We start from the raw sequence: 19,523 nt of genomic DNA, 5'->3' as shown, positions 1-19,523 counted from the left end.
ACTAGGGAGCCATCCCCAAACTACTCATCACTTACATACATAAAATAGTTGTCATCTTTAATTCTGTTCTCTCCCAGGTGCAATTTCATTACATCTAAAGAACCTTTCTGCCTATCAGCTCTAAAATCCATACATACAGGTAGACTTTTACCTGAGTTCTTATATCATGCCTTAGTCATTGCAACATTCTCCTTTCTGACCTTAAACGCAGTCTTGCCTGCTCACCATCCAATGCGAACGCTGCTGTTTTAATGATGCTCTTTTCACAAAACTCTCATCTCTGGATTCTCTCAGCTGTTTTTTTTTTCACTACATTAAACAACAACAATAAAAATCACTCTCACTGTCAAAGATGTTAACAGCCTGACTGGAGTCCATTCACCCCTTATCTAATATTAGGGTGCTATGTCCCCTCCCCAATACCAGCTTGTCATATATGCAGTCATGCATTTTCATGTTTTCTCCCATGCCACTGTTCCTACTTGGACACTCCACAAATATCCATTCAGTTACCTGACTGACCTTCCTCAAATTCCTCTTATATCTCTCCTTTTCCATGACACCTCTAAAATACAAAAGGAAACCATGAAAAAACATGGTAAATAGTTAACAGAAATTACACTGCTGAGATCACAACCTATTGCCTAGTCAGCAAACAGGATTCCTAAACTAGCAACTCCCTGAGAACCTAAGACATAGGAAGCACATTATAGAAATGCAGGAATTTTTCTATTGGAAGCGATGCAGGTATGTCAAGGCCAGTACTGAGCAGAAGCTAACAAACCTGGATGGATCAGTTCTCACCTGACGATTCATGACCTGATTCTGAGCAAGCAGATGCCTTTCCATTGTGCTCCTCAACCCCTCGCGGTCCAGGGAGCATGGTGCAGGACCTGCCACGCCAGGTGCCTGTAAGAGGTTTCTTCATCTGTGGCACGACGTAGCTCAGACAAGCAACACGTGGCAATTGAAACCTGACTGCACTAATCTCCTACCACTGCTTTCATGTATTCCCCCCCGTACGACTATTCATTTGAGACCTCTCGCTAAGATACAAAGGGCAGAGACCATCTTTTCTTCCAACATATTTAGCGCAATGAGATCCCAATCCATGCATTGGGCTCACAAGTATTACGTTAAATCAAATATATTATCCCAGAAATTCCTTCCAACTGTCTGCTTTGGTTTCAAATCTGTTCTCCGTTTAAAACAAATTTGCCCACTTTTTGCAGCTATACAATACAACAGGGTCACATGAAATCTTTTACATTCTGTTCTGCATGGATTTTAAAGCATTTTAGAATAGCCACATTTTTCTTTATGCAATTAAGGATCATAAAATTCAGTACAAGAAGTCTGTGATAGCAAGGCAGCAGAGCAACATGAGGTTAGAATGCATTTTCAATTGCATGCTTTGAGAAGAAAAGTAGCAGAAATACCCTCCGAAAGAGGATTTTAAAGAAAATAAGATCATCCACAAGCATTTGCGGAGGGAAATTACTGAGAAATCACCTTGGATAGCGTAAGTAACTCTGGAGCTCTTGGTTAAAATTACAGCTTTCTAAAGTATCATTTCTTAATTAATGCGTTTTGTGCTGTCAAATGTTAGGTGCCGAACACAGCAATTACCTGCATTATATCAATGAAGAGCTCAAATTTATAGCCTGTGTCAAAATTACACAGTTTCCTAAGAACAGGTATCTAACCGCCTCCTAACAGCTAAGAGAAATGAGCAGAAATAAGTGTTTTAATAATATTTATCAAACATGAAAGAGAACCAAGTCAGCCATTGGAAAAAATAGCCCCTGCCAATTATCCCACACTTCAATAGCCACAGTGAAAGAAAGTCAGAGACCTTTGGGGGAACTTTAGCCTCTCACAAAGTTGAAAGAGAAATTCCCAGGGAATTAAAAGCTAGATCTATCAAGGCAGTGACATACTCAGTTTTCAAAGTGGAAAAAGCCAGCTGCTGCATTGCCAAGTATAAGACCTTCCTCTTTACCCATCCTTATCAAAGTTATCTCCTAGACAACTGCAGAACAAAATTCTACAGTGCTCTTCTCCAGAAGAAATTGAATTAATCTTTATACTAAATGCTTGACACTAAAAATAGGGATATCTTGACAGAAGGACTGCTAGTTACTAGGAAAAACAAAAAGGAGATGCTACTCAAATACACAGTTAAAGATAGAACTAAATGGAATTAACACCTTTTACATTTATAAAGGGACACTAAGACCTAACAACAATATCCCAGGCTGAAAGCCCACCTGGAAGGAGGAATTAAAATATTCCTGTGTTGTGCATAGCATTCTCTAAACCAGACATGGCCACCTATTTAAATAAATGTTTGCTGCTGATTTAGGAACCTTAGGGGAAGAGGGAGAAAAGATGCCAGCCATCCAGTGGAGAAATAAGGTAGATGGGACTTATTCTTAATTTCATGTGTAATTTTTCTAAACCAACAGTCAGTATTTTCTTCCAATAGCTTTCCCACATATTTTTTTCAAGTGTGTAAATCTCATAGGTAAGGCATATATTGAAAGTTTTGATAAATTATACAAGAAACAACATATGGGCAGACAATTCCAGAACTTACTTATAGGAGGTTTCTCACATCTTTCTCAAAAGCACCTTGCATTATTGTAGCCGACTACAACCTCTACTACTGGATCTCTCCTGTTACCTATTACAAGTGTTCATTGACAGAGCTATAATGAACAAGTAGTCAAAAAGATGGAAAATGTAGAAGTACTAAGTAATACAAACTTAAGGAGATTTTTGTCCAGGTGCCGCACCATACATAACTTCCGTGGCTTTTTAATACTGTTCTATATTTTGTAGAGAGATCTGAAAGTCAGATTTGTGACCTACCTACCTTAACTGAGTCCTTAGAAAATACTACGAATAAACACAAAATGCTGAGCCTGCACTATAAAAAGGTTTCATTAGATCTGCTTGATTCAGGAAAAAACAAGGCCTGGGTGGAATGCTGCCCTGTTAGCTCCTGAGAAGACAAGCATAAATCTTCAGAGGACGGAAAGCAAAGTATTATTTGCAGTCCTAAAATGCTGGAAGTGGTGGAAGGGTCTTTGCAGGAGATTAGCTCAGCCTTGGAATGCAGCTGAAACACGCCTCTCAAACAGATGGCAAAATCCAGAGAAGCAGCCTAGAATTTGATATCAGCAGCTGTGTGTGAAATACATGCGGGTTTAAGCGGCTGATAAGAAGCATTCTACAGCAGGCTCTACCCAACCATGCACGACTGCACACACTTGGATGATTCAAAACTCAGCCTTCCAGTCTCAAAATTCAAGATTTTGGTTAGGAATCAGAACTCATATGTATGTGCCACTGCACAAGTGAAGTGAGAAAAGCCAGGCTCCATACTTCTTCTCAGGGCAGCAGAGGATCACAGAGTGCCCCCGCCAACAGCCAACTGTCCCTCTGCACCAGAATTTTCAGAGAGACAAAAGGTCTCTGCATTGCCCCCACTGCTGAATGTAACCTAAAGATACAAATTTCACTGCCTTAAAATGGCAAAATCCTAGTGATGGGAATGCAGGAGAAAGTGAATGTTATTAGAAAATAGTTGCCACCACTGCCAAGGATATAATTTTGGGTGTTGGTGGAGTGTTAAATGTTTGCCTCTACTATTTTTCATGTTTTACTGAAAAATAATTGCTGAGTCTCTTGGAAGGTAGAAGTATTTTATTTGGTCATCTAAATTTTATCTCTTAAAAACTGAAGGGAGTATCACATTTTAACAACTTCATCAACTGCCTGGATGAAGAAATGGAATGCACCATCTCCACACTTGTGGATGATACGAAATTTGGGGGAGCTGTTACTACACGAGAGGACAGGAACACCATTCAGAGGGACTTTGACATGTTGGAAAAATGAGCCAAAAAACCCTCATAAAGTTTGCCTAAGACAGATACAATGTCCTGCCCCTGGGAGGGTTTAAATTCTTGCAACAGAAAAGGCTGGACACCAATTGAAGTTGGCAGTTCCGCAAGGGGGAGAAAGAAAAAAGTAAAAAAAAAAAAAAAAAAAGGAAAGACTTTGGTGTCCTGGAGGGCAAGCTGGATATGGGTCAGTGGCGAGAGCTTGCAATGACTGAAGTTAACTTGATACCTGGCCAAATCAGGAGGAGTGTAGATAGAAGGATAGAAAAGTGATTTAGCCTATTAAGCACTTGTGAAACCACACCAGGAGCAGCGCAGCCACTTTTGGGCTCCCCAGCACAAAAAAAGGTATTGACAAACTGGCACAAGTGCCATAAAACTGGAGGAAGGCCAGTAAGACCACTATGGGCCTGCAGCATACAGCATTCAAGGAATGGGTGAGGGAGCCAGGCTTGCTCAGCCAGCCAAACAGAAGACCGTGGGGTGCATTACAATTGCAGATACCCGTTCAACTATCTAAAGGGGGATACAGGGATGAACAAGGCAGACATTTCTCAGAGATGCACAGCAAAAGGACAAGGGTAACAATCAAAGAAAGAGGAAAAAGAAATTTCACAGTGACTAGGCATTGGGGCAGGTTGTCACAGAGACTGTGGATCTCCATCTTTGGAGATTTTCAAATTGGACTGGAGGAGGCCCAGAGCAACCTGATCCAACTTTCAAGGCAGCCCTTGATATCCAATATCAAGCAGGATATCGGACCAGATGACCTCGAGAGGACCCTCACCATCTAAATTTTTCCGTGACTGTATGATAATGCAGTTCACATGTGGTATGCCAATGCTAAGTAATACACTAAGGACTTATAGGCAGACAAACACATTAAGAGCTGTGCAAGGTTAGAAAATACTAACTTGTGAAGGACCTGAGTTGAAATTTGGTTTTGTCCTGAACTGGAACAATCTAATTCTTAATTCTGAAAAGATGTTACCCTCACTCTTTCAGAAGCCTTCACTTAAATCATGAGATACACTGTTACACACAGACACAAAACTGAGATAATAATATTAAAAAAAATCACTATATAAATGGTACATAAACTTATCCCATAAGAGGGTTTTTCCCTTGAACAGAAGTTTCAGTGAAGCTGCCTTGATTTTTGCCTTTAAAAACTGCTTAATCTATTAGTTTGAATTATATTCTTCCAGGTACTGCATTACATACATTTGGCAAACACCAAACAGAAGAAGGGTTCCACATTGGAAGGAGTTTTTAATTTATGCAACTAGATAATTTCGACTAAGGAGACTTAAATAGTGCATCTATCTTTATAAATCACGGCTGATCAGGAACTCCTGAAAATCACTCCTGAAAACAATTTCTGTTACTTTGATTCTATTAACAGCAAAAGGATTTTTTTCCTTGCAAGTATGAGTCTGTAGTAATGTCACATTACTCTTTAGAAAATTTTTATGAGGTTATTTGAGAATGCAATTGAAATAAGCAAATTTAATTAATCTGCTATACTGTGTGCCCTCTTAAACATGGATCTTATTGTGCACCTAATAAGATCAGTGGAATCTTTTACATTGACTTTGTGGTTAAGAAAACTGGGACTATTTTACATTAAAGTGAAATAAGTCTTTCAATTAATTTCAATCCAAGCTGTTTAGGAATATTTAGGAAGACCATATGTGCAAAGATTTTAACACGGTCGAATGGTATTTGTCTGTAAAATAGGTGAAAGATTTGATGTTAAAGACATTTCCAATAGGGGAAATAATATTTACTAAAACCCTACACTACAAAATACAGGACGCAAGTGTCATCGGTTTATTCCAAAGTTTAAATATTATGTTTATATTAACAGTATCTGACAAAATAAACATTCAGTTTCCTTCTTATTCAAGAAATACTATAAATGAGTAAATCAGTGATGACATAATTCAATATACTTTTAATGACTGGTTTTTTGCATATATTTTCCAAGGCAAGCACTGTAAAGTGTCCATTGTTCTTATCTCTGCAAAAACAGGATCTAGAGAAACGTGCCTTGCAAAGTAAGGGCCTTCTTCAAAACAGTGCCCAGGTAGTCCCAGAATGAATGTAACCACTAACGAATATGATATACTTAATATTCATGCCCTCCTTCACAGCTGTGCTGATAACAGAATAAGGTTGGTCTGCTTCCAAAATTCACCAACAATTTGAACATACTATTTCAGTAATTTCAGGCAAAAGAGAGAAACTTTACTTACCACTGAAAACTAACTTTAAACCTGATTTGAAAACCAAATAAGTCAGTTAAATGGCAAGCTTAATTGAGGCCCAAGAAAAACTGACAAATAAACTGTTATTTTGTGTACTTTTTTATATTTAGATTAAAACATTAAATGCCCTCGTAGTACAGTTCTGCTCTTCAAGCTACTTTATAAACACAACTTAATAAACTCAACTTCTCTTCACCATTAATCAGGTCTGTATTAAATTTACCTTGTACCAGCCTAGACCTCAGAAGGAAACTAGACATACTGCTTACAAGGATGCCATTAAAACAGAAGCCTGTTGACACAGAGTTATTTAGGTATGAACATGCTTGCCTATGCAACCCTCAGCTGAATGCATGCTTCGGGGCTGTTTATACTGAAGCTCCATGAATGAAAAAGTACAACTATGATTTTGTATATTCTTTTTAAAAAAAACCTGGATCCATAAGAACAGGCTTTAACATTTTTCCTTCATGCAGATTATTTTTCAGTTTGCTATTTCCGATTTTTTTTCCTATTTGATGGTTTTTAATGTTATTTCTAAGTATCTGAATCTGTATCAGCATAGTTTTCATACTACATTGACAGAACAATACAACTGTTCAGACTCAACTACTCAGAAAATATTGGCTGAAAAAAATAAGTAATAGCTGTTCTTGCCTTCTTATCTTATTCTCCAAGTTGTCTCTTTACTTTTAAGACATCTGTTTCATTTGTCTCTCCAGTTTGTTACTACCTATTTTTACTTCCAGTTTCTTAGCTGCCAGCACATTGTGCCGATGCATATATACAACAAGCATGTATTTTCTTTGGGTGGGGGGGTGGGTGGGGATAAAAAATCCATGTCAACAAGCATTCCTTAAATTAATGGAAACATTTATATCACTGTTATATTAAGTCAACTACAGGAACTGACAAATTCCGATATAATTTCATACTGCACAGAGAAAAAGTGTGTTATATTTTTTGCCAAATAGGTATTTTACTTTCCCTTATTAGGCACTAGGATTTTCCCCATTCAATTTCATTTGTATTGAGGGTTATTGGGTATTTTTCATGGCTCAGTTCAAAACTGTGAAGACAATCTCAAAATTGACTAATCGTATTTCTAAAACACTGACATTTGTACAATACAAGCATAGCTGTTCATGTACTCAATGTACTTGTATCCATATATGGATTTTGCTTTTTTCCTTTCTCACTACTTTTTTTTTGATGACAAGCCAAAAAAATGCAAGATTTTACTCATACTAGTCATGGGTATTATAATCAATGGTAAAAATATTGATTTTGGTTTTTTTTAGCTGCAATATCTACATGAAATACATTTGCAAAACTAACCTGTGATCTAAAATGCAAAACAAATCAGCCATGTCTGACAAGACAATCAGACACTGCATCCTGAACTACTCTATCTGAATTTGAATTACAGTATGGCCAGCCCATTTAGGCCGTTAATACCAAAGATGCTAATTTCTTAATAGTGCCATAAAACACAACACATACAAAAAAGCACATTAATTCAAGCTCAGTTACAGAATTGTGCTAATATTAATAACACTGCCTGCCACATCCTTGCCATTTCATCCCACAAGGGTAGGAACTAAACCAACCGAGTACCCCAAATCCGCAGTTGATACAGTTAATCTGAAATTGAAGGCAAGCATCCCTTGCACTAATTAAAATGAGGGGGAAAGGAGGGAGGGAAATATCCTGATGATTTGACTCTATAATCCCACTTGCTCTCCCAGAGGAAGAGAGCAGCATCTAGGAACCCTGCAGTATTTTTTACCTCGCCCCAGATTTAAATAGTGCCCTATGCAATAACAACTGCCTAAATTACTATGAATTCCTAGAAGAAACACTTCTCTCCATAAAAACAAACCATAAAATTTAATGAAAAAATTGAAATTCATTATATGAAAGGAGTCAAGGCACTACAAGGCAACACCAGGCTCCTGATATTTTTCCCCTGTACTTCTTCAGGGCGGGGAAGATATGAACATTTCCAGTGAAAGCCCATGAGACTGATGGCAGGCTTCCTCTGGGGCTGGAAATAGGAAACAAGAGTTATCTACACACTCTCCCAATACAGTCACCTTTTTAGATGTACTGAGTAACGGAGGCCCAGTAAGGCTCCAATTAACATTCTGAATGACTCGACAGGATTTTTTTGTGCCAGACAGAAAACCCTGAGTACCCTCCTTCATCACCTTCACACCGCAGCAGGCTGAAAACTTCTCCTCTTTAAAGAGAAGAGTTAAGCATTTCCTTTACAATACCACTCAAAGATATGGCGTAGGTGTGCTCACTGGGGCAATTTGGGATGACAGAATTTGGGGTGAACCACTATGTGCCTCACCTCACCATTTCTTGGTGAGGTAACCTTCTTCGAGAAGGTTAAATTTATTTAGAAACTGTTCTCTACAAAAACACATGCCACAATGTAGCAACCTTCTCTCCTCTTTAACACTTTTTAAAATTACCTGTACTTTACAGTCACGATTTTAAAATTCTACATTTATAATATGGAACAAAATGTGAAAGAAACTATGCTTACAGAAACCTCATGTCAATCTTTGCAGTGGTCTTTAATTAATCAAGGAAATAATACTCCTGAGACTTGATCAATGTCCAATTTATTTAAAGCATAAATATTAGCTCCATTAAAAGCTTTCATTGCCTCACACAGAAAATCACCACCATTAAACAGATGTTACACGTTTGTAGCTTGCCCTCACCATCATTTTTCCTAAGGAATACAAGAAATAAGAGGACATACCTGTGTAAACAGAAACTGATAAAACATTTTTCTTAAGAAAACTGATGTTTCATTCCATTTAAAGTCTGTACTTCTTGATATATTATAAATATTATGCTTATTATAATTTTAGATTTTATTTGCATAGCTGTTGTACTGCTAGCTTAGGCTGATTAACAATCAGATATATACATATACATGGAATATATCATGGTACCAAACAGAAGCGTCATTTGACGATGAACTCTCTCAAGGTACTACGTGTACAGCCTATCTTAGATTCTTTACATTTTACAAAGCTGAATAATTTGAAATATTTGGGGCACCTGCTGTCGGGAAATACTGCCTGTTTTTCGATTTTGTAAAAAAAGCATAGTCTGCCATCTGTGCTGAAGTCCTAGGGTTTATGAAGCGTGAAAAAAGCCTGCTGTCCTGGGCCCTAACTTTTCTGCTGCAATAGAAAAAACACAAACATTTTAAAAAATAAAAAAAGGCAAGAATGCTTAAAATCTAATGACCTGGATAATGATGCAGAAGAAGCAAAGACATTGTCTTGTTTCAGCACAATTGGTTCCTCCAACGTAAATATAAAAGCTCTCTGAAAAGTTAATTTTGCCATCTCACAAAGGTGTTCTTGCATTGTCAAATGAGCAATGCCTGACTGTTTTGGTCAACAGGACTTTGTAAGGAAATATAGTTGAGCAAGTGGGAAAGGGAAAATCTATTTCTTTGATCTGTTGAGAAAATTCATCCTGGAAGGTCTTGGTTCACTCATATTCCATTTGGTGGGACATAAAGCTTTGGATTGGGTTGGGGTAGCCATGGAGCCAAGGTTCATCTTTGCTGCAAGGAGGAGAAAATAGAGGAAATAGCAGCCTATTGTAGCAACCAGTACTGAAGAAAGGTGTCACTGCAAAAGAGTGGTTTGATATTTACGGGCACATACAGCGATATACTAATACCTGCTATAAACTGAAATAAGCACGCATTACTTAAGGAACTTACCAGCCTACGGATCTCTCTCTCACATTCCCGCTTTATTCTATTAATCTCATCCTGATGCGACTGATAAGCTGTGCGCAGGTCAGCAGCCTTCATTTTATCTGCCTGCATAATGTTGTTCAAAGCTTCTTCAAGCTGCTTTTTGCCAGATTTCAGCTCCAAGATCTCCTGTTGCAACTTCATCCGTTCACTGTCGAACACCTTGCGAGCCTCCTCCTTTGCTTCACTCAGCAGCGCCGTCTTCACTTTGTCAGCTGCCCCGTCCCGCAGAACATTGACTGTTGACTGCAAACGCTGAATTTCACCATCTTTGATTTTCACCATTCTCGCTACCTCCTGCTCGTGCTGCCGGATCAGTAGCTCTCTGACACTCTGAAGTTCCTTCATTTTCTCCTCATGGAGCTTGGCTTTCAGTTCAGAAACATAGGCAGTGTGCTTGTGCTGCTCCTGCTCCCTTTCTTGCTTAACCTCTTGGATTTTCTCTCTCAGTTTACCCACCTGGAACATCAATACAAAATATTGATTAATAAGTGCTACCACACTTTTAAAAGTCACCAAGGGAGCTTTTTCTAAAACATTATCAAAAACTCATCCTGAATATTCAAAACCAAAGACTGCATACCTGACACCTCGCTCTCCAGCAAACAGCTAGAGAACCAGGGCTGGAAAAGGCCATGTATGTGTGCAGGAATCTGTTATGGGGATGTGCAATTGGCAACGAGTTCTCACAGTTTTATCAAATAAAATAAAACCGAGCAGCATCCAATCTAGTTCTCTCCTTATTTCCTCCACCAGCCACCCCAGACTACTCTCATCCATAACCCCTCTACTGCACCCTACAAGCAGACAGAAATGAATCAGAAAGAAGAGAGTTTGTGTTTATGCTTGGAATACATTGATTTTGGATTTCTTAATTTCTTAGCTATTTTAATGGGAAGGTCCTTATTAGATAAGCCACAAGAACTGGCCTTCTGAAAAATCAAGTCTACTCAAGGGGCCTCACACAGGACACCCCAAAACTGAGACTATTCACAGTCCCCAGACACTTCAGAAAATATGGGCCAATGACTCTCAGGGTTGGGGAGGGAGTAGGGAAAGGTCTTATAGCCTATTATACCCACTGTGATGAAACCTCATTATGAAATGATGCTCAGCAGGCTGCATGGAAAGCGATGCTTTTTCCAAGTCGGATTAGATATTAATTTAGAAAAAAGCAAAAAAGAAAAAAAAAATAAGGAGAAAGGCTTACTTCTCTATTATAGTATACTGCAAAGGCTATAATGTATTTCATCATGCATAGTGTCAGTAACATATTTCTACTATCCCTATCACAGTGAATACCAAAATATGGGCTCTATACATGTACTTCTCATCTAAAGCAAAGTCAGAGGCAGAGATTTCAGACTTGTGTTTTAACCTTGAGTGGCAATACAAACATACATACCAAACAGTGCTTCATGGTAAAAGGAGGCTACCAAGCAGCAGGATGTTACTCACTGTCACAATATTCCTAGACTGCTTGCATCTATGCTATACAAAGCTGGGATCTGTAGTCATACAATGCATTTAATTTATGCTAAACTAAGCCAGAATTGCAACTTGCCTCAGATTAATGCAGAAAGGATGGGAGATCTCTATTAATATTCAGATTATCATTTACTATGAAGGTATAATTAAAACAAATTATTTTTTCCATGGTTCTGGATTCTACAGTGAAAACAAAAGTAAAGGGTTAACTAAAAGTAATAATACTAGTTCAGGAAAGGTCCAGAAACCTTCATTATTTTGTTTATTGAAAGCAGGTTGGATCTAAACAGGCACTTTTGTGTGTTTCCTTTAGGAAAAATGGGACATCTTAACGCAAAAGCCTCAGATACAACCCATCTAATGAATCGAAGATTACTACTTAATTTAAGAGTGACCATAAAATGAGACCGACATGTTACTCATCAAACCCACAGCACTGACAGTAGGATTTCCAGACTCTGAACTTCACCTGACGTCTTCAGACAGCACGGACAGCAGACTTTCCCTGTGCAGAAGGTGTTATGATCTTGTTATTTTCAGCAGTAACTTTGAGAATTATCCAACTCAAACTTACCCTAGATTTTAAAAAATAAAATAAAATAAAATGGAAACAGAAAGGAAACAGGCTGGAGCAGGAGCGGGAGGAAAGGTATCCACGTTCTCATGAAAGTAATCTAGATACACTATGGACTAAACACGAGTTGCAAGAGCACTATAATTACAGCTGTGGAAAAGGTAACAGCTCTGAATCAGACACCATCAGAAGCAGATTTTATTGCACAGATACTGTTACTCTATTCCAGGATGATTCACATAACATAGCTTTATGAGGAAAGATGTATTTATTTATTTATTTATTCATTTTTCTTCCAAAATAGTAAGTCTGGCTATTGGAAATTATCTGCAGGAGATGATAGCCATGTGTTATTTCTTCTGGTGGGATGACATTTAGTTCCAAGCCTATAGTGGATGGCACTGATTTTCAGTGCTTGTATTAGAGCACCCAATTCCATAGGAGAGTCTAAGACTCTCCCGTCCATAGCATGGGGGTTGGACTAGATGATCTCTAAAGGTCCCTTCCAACCCAAACCATTCTATGATGCTATAACAAAGCTAAGCCACTTACCTATTTACTATCACGAGTGGATGAGTTTATAGATAAATTTGCAACTAAACCAACACTTGTTATTTACTTAAATCTATTAGTTATTTCCTTACTGATGAGCAAAGAAAATTGAAATGAAACTGAGCAATGAAATCTAGTAACGATGACACAGGAAAACAAGCTGTATAATGGCATATATAAACAAGGTTAATATACCTCCAGAACTACAGTAATTTAAAATTAGTCATATTGTACATAGGGCATGCAACTGAAAGGCAGTTTTCAATACAACACATTAATGACTGTGATTTCCTAAAAGCATTTTTAATATACGAGAAACAGATTCTGAAATTTTGGAGGAGTACTGAGTTACACAAAATGGCATACTTGCTCAATATTTTTCTTCTTTCTCTGAATTGAGGGAATCTATATGCATTGTTGCTGTCTGTGAGAACACATATTAAACCACTCAGAGTAATTGAGTGTTATCATATATCACTAGTCATTTTACTTAAAAGCTTTAGCAAGAGCAATGTAAACAAGAAGAATAAGAATCCTTCTAAAACGCCTGGATTTTTACACTGCATCTTAAATGCCTATCACTTCTCATGACCCAGTAAAAAAGAGGTCTTTAAAAAGTTGTGTTATTGCTTCTTGTCAGAGAAGATGGAAGTTAGATCTGTCTGTTAGGTCTTCCCTGAAAGCCATAACCTGTCCTTCCCGCACTCCCTTCGTCCCTCTCTCCCGCACACTATGCAGATCCGTACACGTCTGGCTTCCAGAGCAACTGACTGAATGAAAATAGTAGTGTGGCATTTTCCCATATGCCTAAGTCTCAGTTTCAAAAGGAACCTAAACTTTAAAGCAATTTGTCTTTTTTTAATTTCCAGCAATCTTGTTTTAATTTCCGGCACTCTTTTTTTTTTTTTTTTAAATGAAGAAAGCTGTTCTGTTCATAGGCAGAATATGAAGCATAACCAAGAAATGAAGCCAACAGGGAAACAAAGTCAGGCAGGATATCAGGGCACCAATAAAACAGGTATTTTCTCCCTTTCTACATTAAATCTTTAATAATCGGTGCACATTGATACAACATTGTTTCAAAGCAGAAGCTAGCTTCTTGGAAAAATAATGCCAAACAGCATTGCTTCTTCCCTTTCTTATGTCTGAACAGTGCCTGAAAGAAGGATTTTCTTTAAAACAATACGATTATATTATCATAGTACATTTGCATCTAGTGTTGTTTTCTTTGACAAGATACCTTGCGCACTCGAGACAGAAATGTAATAGCTCATTTTTATGAACTGGAGTAAATGACATAATTTTAAAATCATGCATTTCCTAAAAGGCATTTAGACCTATTAACCCATACATGTTTCCAAGTGCTACTGAACCACCGCCCCAATAAAAATGTTATGGTAAGAACTTACTAAAGACTACTCAGTTTCTTCTCTTGGATTTAAATGCAGATATTTTTTATTTGTGGCACAATAGTCAATCACTTGGGGGCAGGGGGATAGTCTCCACACAGCTTTTTGCCAGGAACCCAGGCTATGGTAGGCCATTTATTGCCAACTGTGAAAAAGGCAGGTTACTAGCGGTGACGCCAACAAGCAAAGATGCTACTGTTTATTTTCAAAACCAAATGCAATAGCAACTTTCCTTCAAAAAGAACAAAAGAAGTCTGTATGCTTTGTTTTTTCTAAAAATATGTAAACTCTACTCCTATTTAAGCACACTTATAGCGTAATCTAGTGTCCATCCAACAGCATCCTTTCTATTAAAATTTCAGCGTGCATTGGATCATGCCATTAAAAATGATTTCCTTAGGCAAGGCTGCTGTGGACATAAGAAACCAAAGACATCACTATGAAAAAGGCAGCCCTAACACTGGCCCCATTTTTAGCAACATAATAGCCAAATACTGGGGAACATGATTGTAATAGCAACCTAAGATACAAGGCACTTGTCATGACTTGCAGAGTTCAGTCTAGATTTTAGCTTCTCCAACAACTAAGAACAAACTTTTGAAGTTGTTTGTTTGGTTGGTTGGTTTTGGCGTTGTTTGTTTGTGTTAAGTAACGACTTTCCTTTCCTGACAAAGCTCTCTGTTTGCCTACCTCTCTTCAATCCCCCTGCCCCGTTCCTCACGGATTCCAAGAAGGAATTAATTGGACAACGTTTAACACTCCACAATGCTTCATGCAATGCAATTCCAAATTCAAAAGCTCAGTTACACAGCAGGTTATACAGCACAATGAAAACCACATGCTGGGAAGAAAATCTTATATCTTTCCATAATGACTTTGGAGACTCCACTATTTAAATTACACTAAAGAAATTTACCTTTAAAATACTTGCAAGCTTCAAGGGAAGGGAAAAAAAAGGTACAAGTTTACTGGTCTTCCATTTAAAAATATTACTGCATCTACACTAGTTTTTCAAAAATTAATTGAACCGTACTTAAATAACTTGTGCTTGGAGTTAGGGAATACAGAGTCATAGAATAGCTGAGGTTGGAAAAAACCTCCAGATGTCATCTAGTCCAGCCTTGCTGTCAACCAGAGCAAGATGCTCTAGACTAAGTCCAGTTAGATTTTTAGTATCTCCAAGGACATGGCCTTCACAATCTGCCTGAACAACCTGTTAAAGTGTTCAATCATCTCACAGTAAAAAAAAAAAAACAAAAACAAAACCAGAAAACAACCAACCTTTACATTTAAATGGTATTTCTTGTATTTCAGTTTATGCCCACTGCCTCCTGTCCTTTCACTGGGCACCACTGAGAGTGTCTGACTGTGTCTTTATTCCCCCCATCAGGTATTTATACACATTGATAATGTCCTTCCAAGCCTTCTCTTCTCCAGCCTAAACAGTCCCAGCTCTCTCAGCCTTTCCTTCTACATCAGGTGCTCCAAGCCATTCACCATTTTCATAGCCCTTTACTGGATTTGATCCAGTATGTCTGTATCTCTCTTGCACTGGGGATCCCAGCACTGGACCCAGCACGCCAGATGTGGCCTCACCAGTGCTGAGCAGAGGGGAAGGATCACCTCCCTCGATCTGCTGGCAACACTCTTCCTAATGCAGCCCAGGATACCATCAGCCTTCCTTACCGCAAGAGCACATTGTTGACTCTTTCAAACACATTTTTCAGCAAACACACACTGAGCAGAGTTGTACACTCTAGTTTAACTCCACAGGGGTTCTCCTATCACCAGAAAGGTTCACCAATACTTTTTTTACATTCAAAAGCAGGGTCACATAGTCTAACATGAACTGATACTTGGAAGAGAAAGAACATATTCAACAGCATTTTTTATGCTTCTCTTAAAAATCTGAATTTACCTTGTTTTTTTTATAATTAAAGCGATCATCTAACTGTAAGTAAAAGAAATAAAAAAAGTTGGCAAATTATCTATCATACTGTGCAACTAAATATGGCTTCACTGAATTACAGCATCATCTATAGCAATATCTTGAAAAATTTCTTCCCTGCAACAGAGTACAACAATCCGAATGTCTTATTTTGGAAAGTGTGTGGAAAAGAACCATTTTTTAATACAAACCTCATTTCCAGTGACATGACAAGGGAAAAAATAACAAAATCAGTAAAAGTAATAAATTATCTCTTTCCTTCTCTCTTTGGTATGTCCCTGTACACACAAATCCAACTGTAACCAATGCAGCTTAAGCCTGCTCCAACCATGATCATTTGAAAAATTTCAACAAAATTTAATAGGAATACATTTTTCTGGGCCTGATGTTGAATATTCCTGAGTACCTTCTGCAAAGTGCTTTGAAACATCACTTCTCCAGGGTAACACAAGGTTTCATTGCTCCATATTCAGAGTCAACTCAATTTATTCTAAATTAGACAGGGAAACACTAGTATTACCAGGTTGTAACCAGACATACCAAATCAACTTGCTATATCCTTCTGAAATTCCAATTTGGCAGGTAAATCCTGCACAATTCTTGCTTTTCTCCTTCCCTTGTGTTTTTCCAGGCAGCAAAGAAACGCTTCCTTTGAGTACACACCTTCCACCCCACAGCTGGCTAGAAAAGGAAAGTATTGTTGCCCTCCTAGCAATCTTCCTTCACCAGCACAAGGGTCAAGGTGTTTAACTGAGTATCTGAAGACTAATGAGCTGTTGCTAGGCCACTGGGAAAGCTCTTCATGAAGAGGTATCTTGCATCTGCATCAATCACATCAAAACCATAGGTGTCACCTCCAGTGAAGCAGCTTTGTCCGCCTGATCTTTTCCTGGTTATAAGCTAAAAAGGGCTGATATTGAAATTGGAAAGGAATCAGATTTGCAGTCTCCAGTCATATCAGAAATCCACTTGGTGTGGGGGGACAGGTCTAAAAGATTCATCCAGGAGATCTGTAGATCTACTTGGATCAGCTTTAGTATGTCTACACTGGTATGGTGTCCAAGGATAAGGAGGAGAAGCAACCCCAAAAGCTGAGTCTCTGAAAGGCACTCCACACACTGCTACAGCGGGGAGCTGAGTAGAAACAGCAGCAGTAATCAACGTCCCCCCAAACACAAACTCACACTTTGGTCTCCATATCAGAGACTACTCAGTCAGTCTTAGGTCACTGGATGACTTAACTGCTGGACACCTGAAGCTCCTACTTAGAAGTGACACGGCATAGTAATATATCTTTGATTTATCAAAATTATGTGCAATATATCGCACTCAAAGAGTTGCGGTCAACCGCTCGATGTCTGAGTGGAGACCAGTGACAAGTGGCATTCCTCAGGGGTCAGTATTGGGACCGGCGTTATTTAACATCTTTGTTGGCAACACGGACAGTGGGATTGAATGCACCCTCAGTAAGTTTGCTGATGACACCAAGCTGTGTGGTGTGGTTGACACGCTGGAGAGAAGGGATGCCGTCCAGAGGGACCTTGACAGGCTCAAGGGGTGGGCCCGTGCGAACCTCATGAAGTTCAACAAGGCCAAGTGCAAGGTCCTGCACATGGGTCGGGGCAATCCCAAGCACAAATACAAGCTGGGCGATGAGTGGATTGAGAGCAGCCCTGCAGAGAAGGACTTGGGCGTATTAGTGGATGAAAAACTGAATATGAGCCAGCAACATGCGCTCGCAGCCCAGAAAGCCAGCCGTATCCTGGGCTGCATCAAAAGAAGTGTGGCTAGCAGGTCGAGGGAGGCGATTCTCCCCCTCTGCTCCGCTCTCGTGAGACCCCACCTGGAGTACTGTGTTCAGCTCTGGGGCCCTCAGCCTAAGAAAGACATGGACCTGTTGGAGCAGGTCCAGAGGAGGGCCATGAAGATGATCAGGGGGCTGGAGCACCTTCCCTATGAGGACAGGCCAAGGGAGTCGAGGTTGTTTAGCCTGGAGAAGAGAAGGCTCTGGGGAGACCTTATAGCAGCCTGCCAGTGCTTAAAGGGGGCCTACAGGAGAGACAGGGAGGGAGTCTTTATCAGGGAGTGTAGTGATAGCATGAGGGGTAATGGTTTTAAACTGAAAGAAGGTAGATTTAGATTGGATATTAGGAAGAAATTCTTCACTGTGAGGGTGGTGAGAGACTGGAACAGGTTGCCCAGAGAAGTTGTGGATGCCCCCTCCCTGGAAGTGATCAAGGCCAGGTTGGATAGGGCTTTGAGCAACCTGATTTAGTGGAAGGTGTCCCTGCCCATGGCAGGGGTTTGGAACTAGATGATCTTTAAGGTCCCTTCCAACCCAAACCATTCTATGATTCTATTCTACTCTATGATAATATCTTGTAGCAAGAAAAAATTACTGTGGAACAGGCTAGTGTCAGAACAAAAAGATTAAGATGCTCAACATGAAAGATTGATAATTATTTTAACTGATTCCACGTGTCAAGGATAAATTCTCCATCAACTGGATTGCAAGACCTCTGTGCTAAAATGAAGAAAACTTAAACTATTTCAGGGGAAAAACATGCTAAAAATCTGTACTTTTTAGGATATGATAACTTTTCTGTGGAGTATTAAACTTGCAACTGTAGATCTTTCAAACTTAAGGAAGATAGTGAAAGACTTCTGGAGAACTTGCAGGCCTGATTTCATCTTTTTATTGGTGGTGACAAGTGGTCACATCAGTCCACAGCCTAGGAAATTCCCTGGCTTCTTTCCCAATTACAGCATCATATTGCATCTTCTGAATGTAGCTTTTATCACTTCCAGTTGTCCAAGAATCCAACCTGTTTTGCCTTGTTTCTGCTTTCAGGCAACCACTTCTCCAAATCTCCTTCTCCTCTAATAAGAGCTTAGAAGTGGCAGAAGCAGCAGTCAGACATGACTCCACCATATCAGATGTCGCTTTGATGGAACTTGTACTCACTGCTCAGTTACGTGGTTTAACCCCAGCCAGCAACTAAGCACCACACAACCGCTCACTCACTCCACCTCCCCCCAGTGGGGTGGGGGAAGAATTGGAAGGGTAAGAGTGAGAAAGAAACTCATGGGTTGAGATAAAAAAAGTTTAATAATTAAAAAGAAATAATAATAATTTTTTAAAATTATAAGGAAAAGCGAATAAAAAATAAAGAGAGAGGAAAATAAAACCCAAGAAAGACAAGTGATGCAAATGAAAAACAATTGCTCACCACCAACCGACTGATGCCCAGCCAGTTCCTGAGCAGCGGCCCCCCGGCCAACCTCCCGCCCCAGTTTTATTGCTGAGCATGACATTATATGGTATGGAATATCCCTTTGGTCAGTTGGGGTCAGCTGTCCCAACTGTGTCTCCTCCCAACTTCTTCTACACCCCCAGCCTACTCGCTGGCAGCACGGCATGAGGAGCAGAAAAGGCCTTGACTCTGTGTCAGCACTGCTCAGCAGTGACTAAAACATAAGTGTGTTATCAACGCTGTTTTCAACACAAATCCAAAACACAGCCCCATACAAGCTACTATGAAGAAACTTAATTCTATCCCAGCCAAAACCAG

At 39.2% G+C, this 19,523-nt stretch overlaps 1 protein-coding gene across 1 annotated transcript in view; it reads right to left on the bottom strand.

Annotated features, from left to right (window-relative positions):
- JAKMIP1 (janus kinase and microtubule interacting protein 1) overlaps window positions 1-19,523 on the bottom strand; it is a 110,566-nt gene that overhangs the window by 72,373 nt on the left and 18,670 nt on the right. Inside the window, exon 3 of the mRNA XM_050895653.1 lies at window positions 9,945-10,439. Coding sequence (XP_050751610.1) covers window positions 9,945-10,439 — 495 coding nt within the window. The remainder of the gene's footprint in view (window positions 1-9,944; window positions 10,440-19,523) is intronic.

Source organism: Gymnogyps californianus, chromosome 4, assembly GCF_018139145.2.
Source record: "Gymnogyps californianus isolate 813 chromosome 4, ASM1813914v2, whole genome shotgun sequence".
NCBI lineage: Eukaryota > Metazoa > Chordata > Aves > Accipitriformes > Cathartidae > Gymnogyps > Gymnogyps californianus.
The sequence above is the reverse complement of the archived record's forward strand: the minus strand, read 5'-3'. Positions and strand labels throughout refer to the sequence as shown.